The sequence below is a fragment of the Apus apus genome, chromosome 1, assembly GCF_020740795.1.
Source record: "Apus apus isolate bApuApu2 chromosome 1, bApuApu2.pri.cur, whole genome shotgun sequence".
NCBI lineage: Eukaryota > Metazoa > Chordata > Aves > Apodiformes > Apodidae > Apus > Apus apus.
The window spans coordinates 145850993-145869414 of record NC_067282.1 but is presented as its reverse complement, the minus strand read 5'-3'; the positions used below and the strand labels follow the sequence as shown (position 1 = coordinate 145869414).

Sequence of the window (18422 nt, the reverse complement as noted above, 5' to 3'; positions counted from 1 at the left end):
TGGATGGACCACCCAGTGGGTAAGAAATTGGCTGGCAACACTCAAAGAGTAGCGGTCAACAGCTCAATGTCCAAATGGAGACCAGAGATAAGTGGCGTTCCTCAAGAGTCAGTACTGGGAAGAGAGCTGTTCAACATCTTTGTCAGCAACAGGAACAGTGGAACTCAGTGCACCCTCAGCAAGTCTGCTGACAACACCGAGCTGTGTGGTGTTGTCAACACACTGGAGGGGAGGGAGATCATCCAGGGAGGACCCTGACAGGCTTGAGAGGTGGGCCTATGCCAACCTCATGAAGTTCAATAAGGCCAAGCGAAAGGCCCTGCACCTGTGTCAGGACAATCCCAAGCACAGTTACAGTCTGGGTGGATAATGGATTGAAAACAACCCCAAGGAAAATACTTAGGGGTACTGGTTGATGAGAAGCTCAACATGAACAGGAAATGCACACTTGCACCCCAAAAAGCAAACCATGTCCTGGGCTGCATCAAAAGAAGCATGGCTGGCAGGTCAAGGGAGGTGATTCTTCCCCTTTACTCAGCTCTTGTGAGACCCCACCTGGAGTACTATGTCCAGCTCTGGAGCCCCCAACACAAGGAGGACATGGAGCTCTTGAAGAGAGTCTAGAAAAGAGCCACAAAGATGATTAGAGGGCTGGAGGACCTCCCCTATGCAAACAGGCTGAGAGAATTGAGCTTGTTCAGCCTAGAGAAAAGAAGGCTCCGGGGAGACCTTAGAGCAGCCTTCCAGTACCTGAAGAGATGACAGAAAAGCTGGGGAGGGACTTTTTACAAGGGCTTGTAGTGATAGGATGAGGACTAAGGGCTTTAAGTTGGAAGAGGGTAGATTTAGGTTAGACATTAGGAAGAAATTCTTCACTATGAGAGTGGTGAGACATTGAAACATGTTGTCCGGGAAAGCTGTGGATGCCCCCTCCCTGGAAGTGTTCAAGGACAGATCGGATGCGAGTCTGAGCAATTTGGTCAAGTTGCCCTGCCCACGGCAGGGGGTTTGGAATTAGATAATTTTTAAGGTCCCACACCAACCATTCTATGATTCCGTGAATATTATTTCAAACCCATTTTGTCCATGTCCATCCATTATCTTTTGATCCCTCTGTTTTGTTACTAAGTGAATCTAAATATGTTCCACAGCAGTTACCACCTAGAAATTAATGCTACTGGTAAGGGAATCTGATTACAAATTCTACTTGCTAAGGGTCTTACAGACCTAAGATTTGTAGATCAGAAAAGGTTTAGGTTTTTAATTCAGCAATTTTCAAAATTGAAGAGCATGAAAGAGTATGGGCTATACAATGCAGAAGCTGCCAACAGAGATGTGTTCAGTGCTTGCCTTCATAATATACCAGAGAAAGTAATTGTGCATCTTAAGCTGGGAAAGCAGTGATTCAGGAAGACACCAAAACACATGCTCAGCTTTGCAAATGTGAAGTCCCAAGGAAAAGAATGAAAGATGAGACAGATTAAACAGATTTATAGAACTCATTTTTTTACTCATGTAAATTATTTCTGTGGACAGTAAGTATTCATAACATTATTGATACATACTTACTACTGCAGCCACAAGCATTTAAGCAATACATAATAAATAATTTATTTCTATAAATCAGGTCATTCCCAAATCTGTAAGAAATTTAGGGCTACATCCTTAAATAACTCTTACATCACTTACCTAACACCAGAGCAGAAACTGGCATACTCTCAGCAAGTTAAAAATGCTTCCTTACACCAGTGCAGTTTCCAATATTTTACAGCAACAAAGAGGATTGAAGAGACTGAGAAGCACTTAAAAAAAATCAATGTAAAGGTATTCTCTGAAAGTTGAGAGGCTGGACAGCTCCAAGTATCTAATATTACACTTCTAAAACCTAGTTAGCTGGTTTCATTTTTTCTTCAGGCTAGCTCACTTCAGCCAAGTGTTATGCATGTAGGCACTTAAGGTATGTACAACATACCTTAGAGTTTCAGAAATATTTCTGAACAGAGTACTGGGTACAACAGCAAGAATATTCCAAGTAGTATGGATTTTGAAATATCACTTCAAAGTACTGATTTACTTAACACACACACCTTGAAAGACCCCACTTTTTTCCCCCTGGTGTCTTTATGACCAAAAAATGCCAGCAATATGCTCACAAAATTCCATGTGTTGGGAGACAAATGAACTAAGCTATCTTTTTGCTGAAGTTTTGCCTTCTGATACGTTAGGTTTCCTTGTAACAATCCAAACATGAGATCCACATTTAGTTTCTCATCTAAGTATGAAGGACACATGTTTAACCAAAGTAGTCAGTCACTTTTACAGCACTAACAGGTAAAATTAACTCTTCTGTTGCAAAGAGGACATAAGATGATAATGAACACCCCAGCCTCTATAAAATGAAAAACGTGGCTTTCAGGTACAACTGTTCTGGATTTCATGAAGCTCTAAACAACTTCCAGGAGAAAGCAGCATTTAGGAATATATGTTCTTGATGGAGCATATTAGTTAAGACAAATGGGAGACAGCTCCATTGCATTGAATCTTGTTTCCAAGGAAAGCTGAACTGAATTTACCCATTTTACAATCCCAAAAATGCATCCCATTTAACTTGCAAAGGCATGGGTTACCAGCGTCCACTCACAACTCCAACACAATTAAGGGGTACTCATCTGTGGAATGGACCGATTTATGTCAAGATTTGCTCGAGTGGCACCACTAAACCACAGGGGATCAAAGCTGCCTAGTCAATAGCAGCCTCCACACTACAATTTTTTTCAAGCTTTTGAGGGACAGCTCTCAAATTGTGTCAAATGTAGATCATTTGTAAGATGACAGTAGGCAGTGGGATCACCATCTTAACATTTTAGTTAGGGTGACAAAAAAGTCAGCTGGCTGCTTTCCAAACCAAAATTCAAACACACTAGAAATTTAAGTTAGAAAATAGTGTAAAAAAAATCTTTCTAATGGGTCAGACCCAGAGTCCATTTGCATAGTATCCTGTCTCAGATATCACACTCCAAATGCTTTGAAGGGAGGGGGACAAGAAACTACCACAGAAAGAGCTAGAATTCACGACCCTCTTCAAGCTGTTGCAACTGCTCCTAAAAATAAATCTCCAGGTAGTATGCACATTCTCTGCAAGTAATAAAGCTTTGGTTGGTTAGTTTACTTAAACAACACAAGAAGCCATAAATTTAAGTATAACTTACTAGACATGGGATTACAATATCTCTTCCAATTATTTTCAGATTTGTGACTTGCATTCCACTTCATCAAGTGCCTGCCTAGCACATCATGAGATAAAGAAAATACACTCAAAACAATAGTTTCTTCTATCATTCTTTGCTTTCTACAGATTTTCCATCTCTTAAGGTAAGAAATCACTAAGATCTCCTTTCTGGAGGAATACTCTTAAAAAGCGGTGATCAGTTCTGCATGAGGCATTCCACATCACAGGTCATTGATTTTATAATGGCAAGTTTTCAGTTTCGCTTGACTTTGCAATATAAGACTGTGTGTCAATAAAACTGAAGTAGATGAAATTGTTCTCCTCTCAACACTTTCTACTTCGAATTTATCCAACACTGAGTTTAGCCTGCATGGTGGTTAACACCAGCAGGTAGATGAGCACCACCCAGCTGCTTGATCACTCCCTCCTCACACGGATGGGAAAGAGAATTGGAAGGACAGAAGCACGAAAACTCCTAGATCGAGATAAAGACTATTTAATAAGTGAAGGAAACAATAAAGGAAAAAAAATCTCTAATTATGCAGAAGGAATAACTCACCACCAGCAGACTGATGCCCAGCCAGTCCCCAAGCAATAGCAACTTCGGAAAAACTCCCCTCCATTTTATTGCAGGGGTTGATGCTACATGGCATGGAACACCTTTGATCAATCGGGGTCAGATGTTCCCCCTTCTCAGCCTTCTCGCTGGGAGAAGAAGAGGGAAACAGGGAAGGCCTTGCTCCTGTGCAAGCACTGTTCAGCAATAGCTAACACACTGCTGTCTTACCAGCACTGTTTTGGTCACCAGCCTAAAATACAACACTCTATGGGTACTGCAAAGAAAATTAACCCCACTCAATCCAGACCCCAGGACAGTCTGCTGTAGCACTGCTGCTCACTGTGCTTCACTAAACTCCTCCCAAGGACACATTCTTCAGGCTTTCCTAGATGTGAAGGACTTACTCATGATAGCTGTAAAGTCTATTTAATGGGACAACTCCTGTGATGTAATAACATTTTGTTTGCTTATTTACAGTCTAAAAAAGGTCCTCCACGGTTGACTTTTTCCCAACGAAAACTAGTAATTTAGTCTCAGATTTGATTTTGCCTTACAGCAACAGGACATGTAGGCCAACAGCACTCCCTGACAATCCAACTATTAAAAAAAAAACTAGTAAAGTTTACTTGAAAGTAAGCTGCCATTTACTTAATTCTATCAGTCTATTCACATGGTGCATAAAACTCCAAAACATTCAGATACATTCAGCAAACATGGACTGGCACAGGCTAAAAATAAACTCCATTTCTGCTGAAATTTTAATTGGTTTTGATTAGAAAAACCTAATCATGTTAAACAAGGTATGTAATTAAAAGGAAGAAACTAGTTCATTCAGCTGCCTCAACATCCTTTCTCTGAATTTTCCGTATACTTGACAGGTGAAACTGGTAGGACAGCTTGAACACCTATAGAAAGCCAGTCCTTACTACTTGGTAAGCTTGAGGCACAAAGTCACAGCATAAACTCCTGAAAGTAAGACACAAATCTTAAGTCAAAAGAATTACATCAAGTAGCTGATTTAACAGAACATTTGAAGGAGCCCAGTTGTGCATGCACAATGAATTAATCTATGCTAAGAATTTAGGTAGGGTAAAAATATCTGATTCTTCCAGTCTTCATGACTGCAGAAAGACCACATGATTGCTTGTCTAATTAAAAGGCAGATGTACTAATTAACAAAGGTATGACAAGAGTGAGAAACCTGAAATAAGAGTTGGCCTCGTGCACAGCATTCACAATCCTGTTTAGTTTCTGTACATCTTAAAAATACAAATTCTCCCTTTAAAAGACTCAGTCTCACATTTGCATTTGGAAAACCCTGATGAACTTTCTAATACATATAGACCTATGGCACTTATATGAAGCATACCAACAGGTAATAAAGTGGAGAAGAACTTCACTGGCCCAAATGTATGCTGAGTTTTTATACAAATGACCTCTAACTACACTTAAAATTAAAAAGGGCAAAATGAACAATAACCAAAAGCCACACAAACTTCTATATTTGAATACAGAAGAAAGGCAAACTTTTTTTTTACCCAAGTCTTACTTGGGGAAGCTGCCAAGGAATCTCTTCCAGCCAAGTGCTTACAGTGTGGGAAGAAACAGTCTGAAAGCAACTGAGCAATTCTGAATGCTGGTATGCTGGAGCTTGGAAAGGTAGGGAGAAAATAGTGTTTAGGTGTAAGAAATGACGGGCAGTTGAAAGACATCTGGTGGTGATTATTTTAGCTCTTTACCTGTATGTAACCTGTTGCTGTCTGCTGCATACTGCTAGCTTCCAGAGGAAATGTTTGCTTCATGTTCTCTCACAATCTTGGTGGAGTTGTGATAAGTCACAGCAGTTCTGCTCAGTGAGTTTGTAGGGTGTCCTTTCTCACAGCACCAGCACCTGCTCTCTGTGAGCATTAACAAGGTGTGGCTTTGGTAGTTTTGAATTTCATTTCTGCCTGTAGTGGTCTGAGTAGTGGCAGTGAAACTAGGAGGAGAGAGAAGAGTAGCAGATGCTGTTCCTACTTTGGGAAAGCTTAGCCTTCAAGTACTTCAGGTCTCTGCAGATCCTGGAGAGAATCAAATTGCGTGTTTTCACCCACTTCTCATTCAAGACTATCTCCTTCCACCAAAACTAAGTCTCGGTGCCTAACAATCTCTCAGACTTCTAGCAGCCAGCTCAAAGGCAGAATTCTTACCTCTCTCTCCCATCCAAAAGCTTTCCCTTAATTAGCAGTTTTGCTACTATGCACCCCACAGCAATTTAGATTTGTAACACAAACAAGCTTCAAACTATTTTCCCCTAAATTCTTCCACACACAGTTTGAATAAGCCTTGTCAATTTGTTCTCCAAAACAACTGACCATCTCCAGTAGACTTTTTTTCCATCTTGTATGCTTATTATTTCAACATCCTTCTCTTAACAAAACAAACCCACCCGCAAAGATTCATCCTGGTCACATCTACGCAGAATGCTTCTGTAAAGGACATTTAACTTGCCAGTTGAACCATGTCACTGAGGAAAGAGGAAGTATATGTATTTCAGACATTTATCTCTCTGTATTATAGGGGGATAAACATTTTTCCCCCAGAGAATAGCAAACAATCTGTTGGTTTTTTTTTCTAGGAGGTTGTTCAGAGAAGAAAGCTTCTCTTCATCCCTTCCCAGGCTGACTGCAGAGGAAAACAATCTTTCTGACACTACTTATTAATTGATTCCCTTCCAACTAACCAAGCCAGCTACTTGGTTTTGCTTCCAACAGAAGTTACATTCTAATGCTGCTGCTGCTGGTTGCATCAATATGCTGACTTCAGCTGCTAATTGATAAGCAGCAGCAGGCTCTACCACATACTGGCTATGCTTTCAAGGAAGCACCTTCACAGCTTTTCTTACATCAGGAAAAACCTTGTCCAACATTGCTTTACCATGACACATACAATGAAGCCTGGCCATCAGCTACACTACCTAGGGCACCAAAATCACTTACACTGCTCAGCGTGGTCTCATTTCTTTATACTCCATCCATTTCCTCATGTTCTAATTGGAGCCAACTCAAACAGATGTATTTGTTAGATCCCACATACAAACAATACTACTAATAAACAAAAAATGTAGACAACTCTCAAGTAACAAGACTAGTAAAAAATGTAAGCATCTCCCCCTGTCCCCATTTCCTGCATTTTTTACAGCCCTAAACAAATAGCAAAAAGCTGCTGTAGTACTTGGGACTGCTTCAGAGTATGATCAAAGATAAATAAGGATTGGTTCTCCATTACCAACTTAATTCCAGTCACTTTACTTAATTTTAAGAACTGTCATTGCATTCCCAGTTAAAAGTAAACAAAGACTACCTAGTGTCTGACAAGATTTCTCCCCTCCTGAACTCGCATACGTGGTTGGAGGTAGAGACTGTAAATACTATTGTGATATTAAAAGATTTCTTCCGGAAGCAAGTATTATTTGAAAAGAGTTAGGGTTGAGTTTGGGGGCACCTTGTTGCAACACCACAACTTGGAGCATCTCTCCTTTTTCAGCTACATACTTGATTGTTGGACACAGTAATACATTCCGTGTTACTTTAACAGCCATACGGAATGGGGACCTGGGCAGGGGCAGGCCCTAGTGGCAGGAACCATGTACTTTCACAAAGAATTTCCTTCCTCCTTCAACCCACCTCTCATCTGAAGCTATCCTATATACCTGAAAACTCTAAACTACTGTCATGGCTTTGTAAGCAAATGGCCTAGTTCATGGGCACAAGTGAGACACAACAGGTCTGTTTTTAAAGCCAAAGGTAATGAAGGAAGTCCAAGATAAAAGCAGCACTTCTCTATCCATTGAGAGAATGAAGTCTAATACAGCAACTAATCTCAATATTCACTAAAGAATACTTGGTGAAGCCTGTCATCTGACTACTTGCAGTTAAAACTGCACCATAAGCTGCAATTTCTTTTGAACTGGGTTTGCTTCTGGAACTTGTTTAGTTTTCATGACTGGAAATAGAGTAACTACATTAAGAGATGCCATATGACAAATTCCTGAGTATCTCAGTCACGTGAACACTACTTCAATTTTCAGAGAAATGAACTTCAGCTCCAAGGCCAATACCCTAACACTCAGAGATCCTTTAAGCACCACTTCCCAGCCCTAAAACAGAGATAATTTACTAGGTCTATTAAAAAAAAAAATAAAAATTCAACGTAGTAACGTAACTAGATTCAACCAATGAATAAAACTGCAGTAAAAGTAAGTCAGCTCTCTCCCTGAACCAAAGCTGAACCATGAATTCCCAGTGTCTGCTGACTAGGCCTGAGCATGTATCTACAATTGCTTATTCAGAATAACATTTCCAACCAAAATCATGTCTCTCCTACCAAAATGGGAGTTGGATCTCCACCTTGTATACAGCATATGAAGCAGAATCCTGCCAACTTGAGCTTCCAGAGATCCCATACGTGTAGCTCATGCCTCCCAGCATCTGCAGGGCACCTGTCCCTTTGTCTAAGTGCATCTACAGAGACATACCAGATGTGAGACTAAAGGGACTTGCACCTTCCCTCCAGTACTTGCCAGTCTCCTACTCTTTGTCAGTACCACTTTTTAAAATTATTATTTTTTTATTACAACAGAACAAGACTACAGATTTTCCTGAATCTCTAATCTTAGTGTCCCACATTTAGCAAGCTGGAAACAAGCTGCAGGGCTACACTAATAAGGCAAACGAGTCTTTAGACTCCAGTAAAGAGCTTGATACAGGAGCAACAGCCTCTCCCTGGCTACACCCAAGTTACAACACATTTCCCTCCAGAAGCCAGGAAAGAACATCTAGATTCAGTGCTGGAAAAAAACTCCTACTGCCCAGCTGCCAGTCACTGAGTACTACTGCTAAATGCTACTATTCCTTCATGAAGAGGGAAGCAGGTTCTCAGGCCAGACAGTTAACTCTTAGTCAAGACATGGCAAGAGACAAGCTGGCACTCCTGAACTTAATCTCTGGTTAAATCTGCAAGCTCTTAATAAGCATGACTGATACGGCAGAATTGCAACATTCACCAAAAACCCAAAGCTTAGGGATAAAAGTGAAAAGAACTACTAGTCCAGGAAAGCAGTCTCACACGTTTTTGAGCATAACAAGCTGATCTGTTGCTGTTACTTAAGAACTTAATCTTATCTTTATCAATATCTTTAACAATATAATCAACATAATTAACAATAATATCTTTAACAATCAAGCAAAACTTAAAGAAAAACATCAGGTGAAAACAACTGCCTTTTAATCTGCTGTTCCTCCTATAAGTCTTACAATCTCTTCTGTTCGGTGGGGTGGAAGGAGGGAGGAATGGAAGGAAAGTGGCAGGGGAAGAGAGAAAACGTTCTCAATGCTCAGCACTACTAAGTTTATGTTTTCTTGGCTTTGCCAGCAACTCAGTTTCCACAAGCAGTCACCGCCCAGTGACAGCTAATACCTGACCAAATGCTATGAAAACCACAGGTTTTGCACAGACACTGACTGTGCTAGCCATTCATTTCCCACTTTCCCTGGAACCGCAGCACCCCTAAGTGAGAAGTGCTCTTAATTGCCTCACAAAACAGAGCCTAGACTATGGTTTGTCAGTGACTTAATTTATCACAGTTTAGTAGTGTATTATTCTAAAGCACATATTAAGGCTCTTGAATTTAGCAGCTCTTAAAAGACAAAAAAAAAATCCCACATGTCACAGACAACTAAATAGCCAGCAAAAAGTCAGCTCTTATTCCATGACTGCAGGAATCACTATAATACTGTCAAAACTGATAAACACTCGTTTTTGACCAACTTGCAGGCAACAATTCCTGCCCATCCTAACAGCAACTATGACCGTCTCCTAGCCAATTGTCTACACAGGGCCCGACAGCATCAAGGTCTCAATAAGAAACACTCACTACAGTGAGTGGGGAAGAACAGAAAAAAACCCAAACCTAAGAGATTCTGCACAGCTTTTCTTAGCTGCAGGAGGCTTGTATTTGCTCCAAAGTATTTTGCTTGTATCTTTGACATCAAAACCACCTTCCCCAATAACTTCAACTAATCAATAATTTTGTATCATTCAAAAGCAGTGCTTCCTGCCCTATTCTAATAATTGTAAAACGGTAGATTACTATTTATCCAATAAAACTGATTTGAAAAAAAATATGAGGCATCTTTGGTATCTTGAGGTATCTTTGTTGTTAAAAAAAACTCCTGAAAGTTTTGTATTCTGTATTATTGCTATAATGGACATCTTGGTTAATCCTATAGAAAACATTAAATGTATCAAAACAACTGAATGTGGCAGAGCACAAACAGTGATCGTGCCACCTCTCTGACCTCTACACAGGTACATTTTCCACTCCTAGTTTGCATACAGAGGAAGAGATTACAAGTATGTGAATAGAAACTGACTCACCACAGTCCTTTGCTTGTTGGGCAGGAAGACTCTAACAATAGGCTTCTGTGGAGACTTAGGGTTATTCCGTGACATATCAGCAGGGTTCTGATAAACCGAAAGGGATGAAGGTGCTACAGAGAGGCTAGAGGAGGATGATGATGCAACTGTGTCTGTTGAAGCTGAGCTGGAGACAGAGAAATCTGTTCCATTTCCCATTGATTCCAATAACTGCTGTTCTCTCTGCTGTAGAGCATCTAGTTTGCTGGTGTATTCTTCATAGGCCTGCGAAAGAAGAGCAGCTGTTTTAATGCTGTAGTGGCCTCAGACAGAAACAGAAATCTAAATTCAGACTGAACACAAAACAAAATGCATTCTAAACTAATTTAAATTTCCCAGGAATATGAACAAAATGGTCTGGTCAATTTTTTCAATAGGACACAAAGAAGAAATGGCTTCCGATTCATTAAGTTAAACTTTCTGAACCAACAACTAACTTTTAATAGATTAAACAAACAAGTGGATCAAAGAAATCATTAGTCACAGTTTCAAAGCACCTGCACTAAACACTCTAAATCAAAACTACTTTAAAGAAGACAGAAATCTTCAACAAATGTTGTCAGCTGCCTTGTCAAATTACTGTGTAACAGCTAGATTCATAATTCTGTTGGAAAGACAGCTAAGTACATCTAATGCAATAATTAAGAGAAAGCTGAAATCTGTTTTTTTACAATCTGTATCTGGCAACTCACCTAGCTCATTGTTCACCATCCTTCATCTCTGGCACTATCCTTTCATACCAGATAGTAGAAGAAAACCCCTTTATTTCAGTTAGAACACAACTAAGTTTGCCCTGTTATAATATCATCCATAAACAAGTAAAAGTGATCCTTTGAAAGAATTTTTTAATATTGGCATGAGATTAATGTGATTCTTCCACCAAGTTTATGTAAAACCTCACTACACACTGACCAAGTTTCTTAAACAAAAAAAAATGCTCATTAAATGTAGCCAAGTTAAACATTATTCCCAAGTTTTATAATGCAAACGCATATTCTGTATATATTTTTATTTTCCACCAACGTTGTCTTTGTAACAAGAAAATGTTCATCTGTACCCAAGTATTAGAACTACTTCTTCGGCTTACATGCAGAGGGACCTTGACAGGCTCAAGATGGGCTCGTGCAAACTGCATGAAGTTCAACAAGGCCAAGGGCAAGGTTTTGCACCTGGGTCAAGGGAATCCCATGCACAAACACAGGTTGGAAGGAGTAAGGATTGTAGACAGCCTAGAGGAGAAGGACCTGGGGGTAGTGGTGGACCAGAAGTTTAACATGAGCCGTCAACGTGCACCTGCAGTCCAAAAAGCCAACCATATCCTGGGCTGCATTAAAAGAAGCATAGCCAGCCAGTCGAGAGAGGTGATTCTCCCTTTCTACTCAGCTACAGAGACCCCACTGGAGTACTGTGTCCAGTTCTGGAGTCCCCAACATAAGAAGGACAGAGAACTCCTCAAGCATGTCCAGAGAAGAGCCACAAAGATGATCAGAAGGCTGGAGCCCCTCCTTTACGAAGACAAGCTGAGGAAGTTGGCATTGCTCAGCTTAGAGAAGAGGAAGAATTGTGGTGACCTTACAGCAACTTTCCAATATCTGAAGGAAGCCTACAAGAAAGCTGGGGTAGGGCTTTTTACACAGGTGTATAGTGAGAGGACAAGGGGCAGTCAACTGAAGCTTAAAGAGGAGAGATTCAGGTTGGACACTAGGAAAAAATTATTTCCTGTGAGGGTGGTGAGATGCTGGAACAGGTTGTCCAGGGAGGTTGTGGATGCCCCAGCTCTGGAGGTCTTCAAGACCAGGTTGGATGGGGCCTTGAGCAACCTGATCTAGTGGGAGGTGTCCCTGCCCATGCAGGGGGATTAGAACTAGATGATCTTTAACAGCCCTTCCAAACCAAACCATTTTATGATTCTATGAGCATAAGAAGGACATGGAGCTCTTGGAGAGAGTCTGGAGGAGGGCCACAAAGACTATCAGAGGGCTGGAGGACCTCCCCTATGCAAAAAGGCTGAGAAAATTGGGCTTGTTCAGCCTGGAGAAAAGAAGGCTCCAGGGAGACCTTAGAGCAGCCTTCCAGTACCTGAAGAGATGACAGAAAAGCTGGGGAGGGACTTTTTACAAGGGCTTGCAGTAATAGGATGAGGAGTAAGGGCTTTAAGTTGGAAGAGGGTAAATTTAGGTTAGACATTAGGAAGAAATTCTTCACTATGAGAGTGGTGAGACACTGGACAAGGTTGCCCAGGGAAGTTGTGGCTGCCCACTCCCTGGAAGTGTTCAAGACCAGGCTGGATGGAGCTCTGAGCAACCTGATCTAGTGTGAGGTGTCCCTGCCCAAGCATTGGGGTTGGAACTAGATGATCTTTAAGGCTCCTTCCAACCCAAATCATTATTTGATTCCATTAAATTAGTACAGAGTATCTTCAAAAATCCTTAAAGGAACATGTGTTTCACACTACATAAACATGCCAGTGTCAACCAAGGATGTGTTAGACCTTTACAGACAGGAACAAAGATCTTACAAACCTAACATCTCAGCAGTGGGAAACAGAATTTTCTACTTAGCACTCTTGGAAGACCAAGACCTGTGCCAAGCTGCACAGATTTTCAACATTATAAAGGATATACATGATAGAGAAATATACTGTTTTTTTTTTTTAAATTTGCTTTCCACAAGTTTTGTGTGCATAACGTTGTTAATTTAAGATATAGAAGTGACCTGACTAAAAAGTCTGCAGTGTCTACATATGGAAAAGAAAAATTGAAGTTGATAGAAAAAATAACCAGTATTCAGTAGTGTTGTCACAAATACTACATTTCACTACGAATTTATTTCTCTGGATTATACATGCAGATTCATCTAATCCAGGCTGGTTTTGTCAAATAAATAGTGATTGGCCTTTCCCTTTTTATTAAAGTTTAGCATCCGCCAGGATGGCCCCATGTTCAAAAACTGTCATCATGTCCACATTGTTAAAAAAGAGAAGAATTTGTCAGTGAGGACTAAGAAAGAAAAAGCATTTAAAGAATGGTGGTGAACATCACAATTTCAAATTCCAAATTTTATGTGTTCCATTTTAAGTAAATGGACATAATTGCAGGAAACAAAGAACTTAGTACTATTTCTTTAAAAAAATGGAAGGTGTCTAGTTTTTCCATGAATAGACCCCAAACTTGGAGACTTAAAACCAAAACATTGTCACTCTAGCCAAGTTCTACCATCAAAAGTAATTTGAAAGGCTACCCAACTATAAATAATGGCATTTTTTTGGCTGTACAGTAACATAAGTGTCTCTCTTACTTCCAGAATCAACTTTTCATGTAAATTCCAGTAAAAGTTCCATGTGTCATGAATTATTTTCAGTAAACAAAAAATAAGAATCATAAACTGTTACCATTTCACCAATACTTTCCTAAATACTGACTTCCTTCTCTCATGAACATTGCAAAATATTATTTGAACACATGCAACATTACATTGCTTCCGGATACTTGCAGGCTTAGTTCCTTCACAAGATTACACACATCTTTCAAAATACTCAATCCTACAATGTTTACAGTGGCAGCTTAATCTGTCAGTAATGCAAACCTAAAGTCAAATGATTTATCTTAAGAGAATAAACAATAAGCATGGAAAGTTAGGAACTGCTGCTGGCTTTGGGTTATAAACCATTAAAATCTGCACGAAAAGCTCTCTTATTTTTATGGAGAGAAAAGCTCACAAGTATTTTACTGTTACTTAATGTCATAGGCAGAAGATCCCATAATAAAACACAACGGAATAGGAAATAAATCAGTAGATTTGAAATACATTTTTCTCTTAAAAAAAAATATTTTTATAGAGAAGGAGCAACAGTACTTGCAGCAGAAGCAGAATAGCTACAATAAAATCTTATTTTCACAAAAATTAAGAACTTTGGCGAGACATCAGTGATAGCTGATGACTAGCATCCATAGATCTTACACAGCCAATAGCACCAAGTCAAAACCTAGAATTATTCCATGGAGTTAAACTGAAAGAGTATTACAACAGCAAAGCTGACCTATAGCAAGTATTTCTAGTTAAAAGAAAGATTACGCTGCAGAGTTGGCCCATCTACAACAGAGACATGCAGCAGCATGCTCATATTAGCAGACAGGCATCAGCAGCTACACAAACCTTCAAGTTAGTCAAGGCCCTCTGGGTCAACTGTGAGCTTGATTTCTAACTTTTTAAAAAAAAACAAACAAAAATATCTAAATTAAATTTGTACAGCATGTACAGCACAAAAAAGATTGAGCTAAACATGAAAGCAATTAACTAAAATAAAGATTTTAAAGGAATTTCAGAAGGAAAAGTGTATGAAATCTGGAATGACATCTGGAATGACATCTATTCAGTTTATGTATTTGCATTCAGAAGCAAGTAACAACCTACAAGAAAATAATCTTGTTTTCAAGCTTGGTATAGAATCAGAGGAAAAAAAAAAAAAAAAGGTTGGAAGGTACGCCTGGAAGTCATCTAGTTCAAATACTTGTTTAACACAGCTAATTTTTAAGTTTAATCAAGTTGCTCAGGGCCTTGCCAAAGCAAGTTCTTAAAGTCTTGTAGGATGGAGACTCCACAACCTCTTTCAGGGCTCAAAAACTACTCTCCTGACAAAGACATTTATCTTGTGAAATTCACTTCATGCTATACGTGATGTTGCCCCTTCTCCTTTTGATGTGCACATCTGAAAAGTGCCTAGGCCTTTCTTTCGCTTGCAAGAGCCTGCAGATTTCTCCTCAGCTTTCTCCTCTCCATCCTAAATGCCTCTCCCAGTGCAGTCATGCAAGAAGTGAGGAGATGGGTCCCTCTTCATGCTGGCTATGTACTTGCTAAAGCAACCCAGTCTGCAGTTTGCTGCTGAGGGTGAGGGTGGGTTTCTGACAGCTCTGCTTGCTGCTCACCAGCCCTCCCTGGTACTTCTCCCGCTGAGCTGCTGCCCATCCAGCCACCGGCACCAACAGGCAGCAGCCACGTACGTCCCAGGTGCAAGACACTGCATTCATCTCTGCTGCTGTGCTGCTTCTTGTCATGAGGCTTCTGTTCCTCAGCTCCCTGCACTTGTTCATTAGTTGCCAAAAATAGATTGTCTTTAATAACGTATATTATCCTCAACAAATGTATTTGCTGCATCACCATAGGGCTCCCAATATAGTGCAAGTTTACAGTATTTCACAAAGTTAAACATGAATTTGAAAAGGTGACTCAGATTCAAATTAGCACATCTTGTCAATCTACACACAACTCTATGGCTATCTAAAATAGAACAAAAAGTTAATTTTAATTATATTGCATACCAGTAAATATAGTCTCACACATGTAAGAATACTCCTGAGGCTTCAACTAAGTAAAAGGCATCAAGGCCTGGTAAGCTGCCAAGCCCATCTAAAGCATAAGAAGTTGGCATGTTTATACACAATGTGTATACACAGCATAAGACAACTGCTGCTCAGGCAGGAGCAGCAGAGTTACAGTTACTTCTTAAATGTCACAATCTATTGACAAAATAAAAACTGACTTTGGAAGTCTACTGCATTTGCATGATGTTACACAGATGTGGGAACAGAGTTGACAAGATGTTGATCTGGGATTTTCTGAAAAATGTGTATTTCTGTGTTATATATATATTATATTTTAAATTGGCTTTCTTGGGCCATAACTAGGCTATACATTGTATCAATAACATCTAAGGAAACAAAAAGCAACAAATTAAGTATTTTTTAAAAAATTACTCTGGAACAAAACCAAGTGGCAAAACACAATTTACCCTTCTCCCTGCACCATACCACATCTTGTTAGAAACCCAGTCTAAACTGGGTTTCTGTCCAGCTGGTTTTACCATGCTGTCTCCCCTCCTCAACCTATTTTAGATAATATCCACACACTGCAAGACTCTTAAAAGCCTAAACCACAGTTTCCTGGTCTTCAAAACTGAGACTGTTTCTATTTAAAACATGTCTGACCTTTTAGGCTGTTGATCAAATGCAAATCCCACTAAGTTAAATGGCAGCTGAAGATAGACAGTAATGTACGTCAGGATTTCTTCATTTAGTAAGACTCCTAAATCTGTACTTAGTCTAACTTTAGACACTCCAGTTTTGGTTCAACATATTTGATCAGCACCTGTCAGGAGCCTTGTAAAAATTAACCTGAATTTCCCCAGAGCACCACAACGTTTCCCAGTGCCTGTACCGAGAGTCAGCATTTTCCTAGAATCCCACAACCTGAATCAACCAGAGATGCAGCACTAAGATCCACTTCAGACTGTATCTGCCTTTTGTTGCAATAAGCATACTTTAGACCAGCAAAGATGTAATCTTCTTTAATTAATTTGACCTCCTGCACAGATTTTTCAGATATACAGGAATAAGGAATTAAATACTCTCCAGAAACGGAGCTGCCTCTGAATAAAAATTCAGAGGAAGGTCTCTGAATAAAATAAGCTTAATAGCCCAAGAAAAGAGAAAACTAGGGGGGCAGGGGGGGAAAGAATAACCACAGCAGTTAAGGACAAACATAACTCTATCCTCATGATTTTCATTTCAAACTGCTTAAGAGTAAGAAAAAGGATGGTTCTGTCAAGATAATACTAGAAAGCTGACTGACTTTTGAAATTCATGCTGATGCCACTAAAATTCTGTCTGTGCATTAATATACTGTTTTATTTTGTGTGGAGTCTGAATAAAAAGAAAAAAGGCAACTTAATCTTGTACAGTTAACTGAAGTAACCTACGGGTCCAGGATTCAAATTCACACCACTCACAGAATTCTTTACATGTGAATGGCCTAATACTGTTCAATTAAGTTCTCACAGATTAAGTGTTGGAAGGTACTACTGTACACACAACTACAAGGTAATAAGGCTACAACACATTTTGAAAGTTTAAATACGTAAGGCCACTCTAACTAGTCATGAAGAGTCTACAAAAGCTAACAAATCTGATTAAGTAACTTAAGCACTATCTCTCCTTTCTAAGTTTGAGCTGAATGCTTTGGCCTGTCTGGATCTATTCAACCCATTTCAGTTCGTAAACACTATTTGTTGCCAATGAGAAGCTGAAGTGCACAGATCTTTATTCTCCCTTCCCTAGTTTAGGTTATCCTTTTCATCAGTATTTTGTTGGTAGAGACAAAAAAATTACTTATGGCCATGATAGAAAAACACACAACTGCATATTTTAACCACTTCTGATAACTGATTCCCAGCACCATAGTACTAGACTTCTCCGCAGTAAAGATTTCCAATATTTACAATGCTTACACAAACACTTAAGGAAAGGGTTTTTCCACAGTGAATAATAAACTGTGTATTTTGGGAAACAACACTTCAAGGATAGATACAACGCACTGAGAAATTATATGGGAAGGCAAAAATCATTGATGTTTTCAGCTGTGATACGGAGTGCTTCCAAAAAGTGTGGTAAAACCTATGGAGAAGCTCCTGAAGCCTCTTTTCCAGAAGAAAATAAAAATTCTATTAATGATACTTCTGTAACTACTGAGTTAAGCAATTATTTCCAATATTTGACAGTGATTTCCAGAGGTCTGCTAGACCTGAGGTGCATGTTCATAGACAAAGAACTGAAGAAGAACTAGGATCACCTAAAAAAGAATTTTAGCTACAAGCACTTTTCAGGTTTTAATACAGCTATTGTTTATTACCTTTATTATTTCTTCCAGTCAGAAAAAACAGAAGTTTTTACTGTAATCTTATTAGAGAACATTGATAAGACTCCTGAAGCTATTGCTAATTATAACAATTAGGAGAAAATTGTGTGGTTAATGACAAATGTTCTTTTCTTTCCTCTGTTCATTTTGTTGCCTACTGCTGTACCTTATACACACACTCAGAAGTCTCTCTACAGCTTTGGTCTCTTTCCTCAGCCCCTAATTTCCTGCCCTGAGAGGAGGGAGACAGGCTACCTGCTGCCTTCCAGCTTCACATTATATTTACCATTCCTAGGCAGCTGCAAACAAAGCAGCCTGCCCAGGCTTGCAGGCCCCACCATCTGTGCTCTCCAGCCACCTTTTTAAGACTGTCACCGAGGAATGATGGATCAAGGCAAGGAGATACCCCTGAATCCGAGTACCCCCCTTGCAGGAATAAATTGATGGTGAATTCAGCATAGCACAGGTCAGTCACTTTCAGTATTGCAA

At 39.6% G+C, this 18422-nt stretch overlaps 1 protein-coding gene across 2 annotated transcripts in view; it reads right to left on the bottom strand.

Annotated features, from left to right (window-relative positions):
• Nucleotides 1-18422, bottom strand: part of BRAF (B-Raf proto-oncogene, serine/threonine kinase) — an 84836-nt gene that overhangs the window by 48255 nt on the left and 18159 nt on the right. For both annotated transcript variants that reach the window (XM_051640536.1, XM_051640543.1), the window contains exon 3: nt 10206-10469. In XM_051640536.1, the coding sequence (XP_051496496.1) occupies nt 10206-10469 (264 nt within the window). The remainder of the gene's footprint in view (nt 1-10205; nt 10470-18422) is intronic.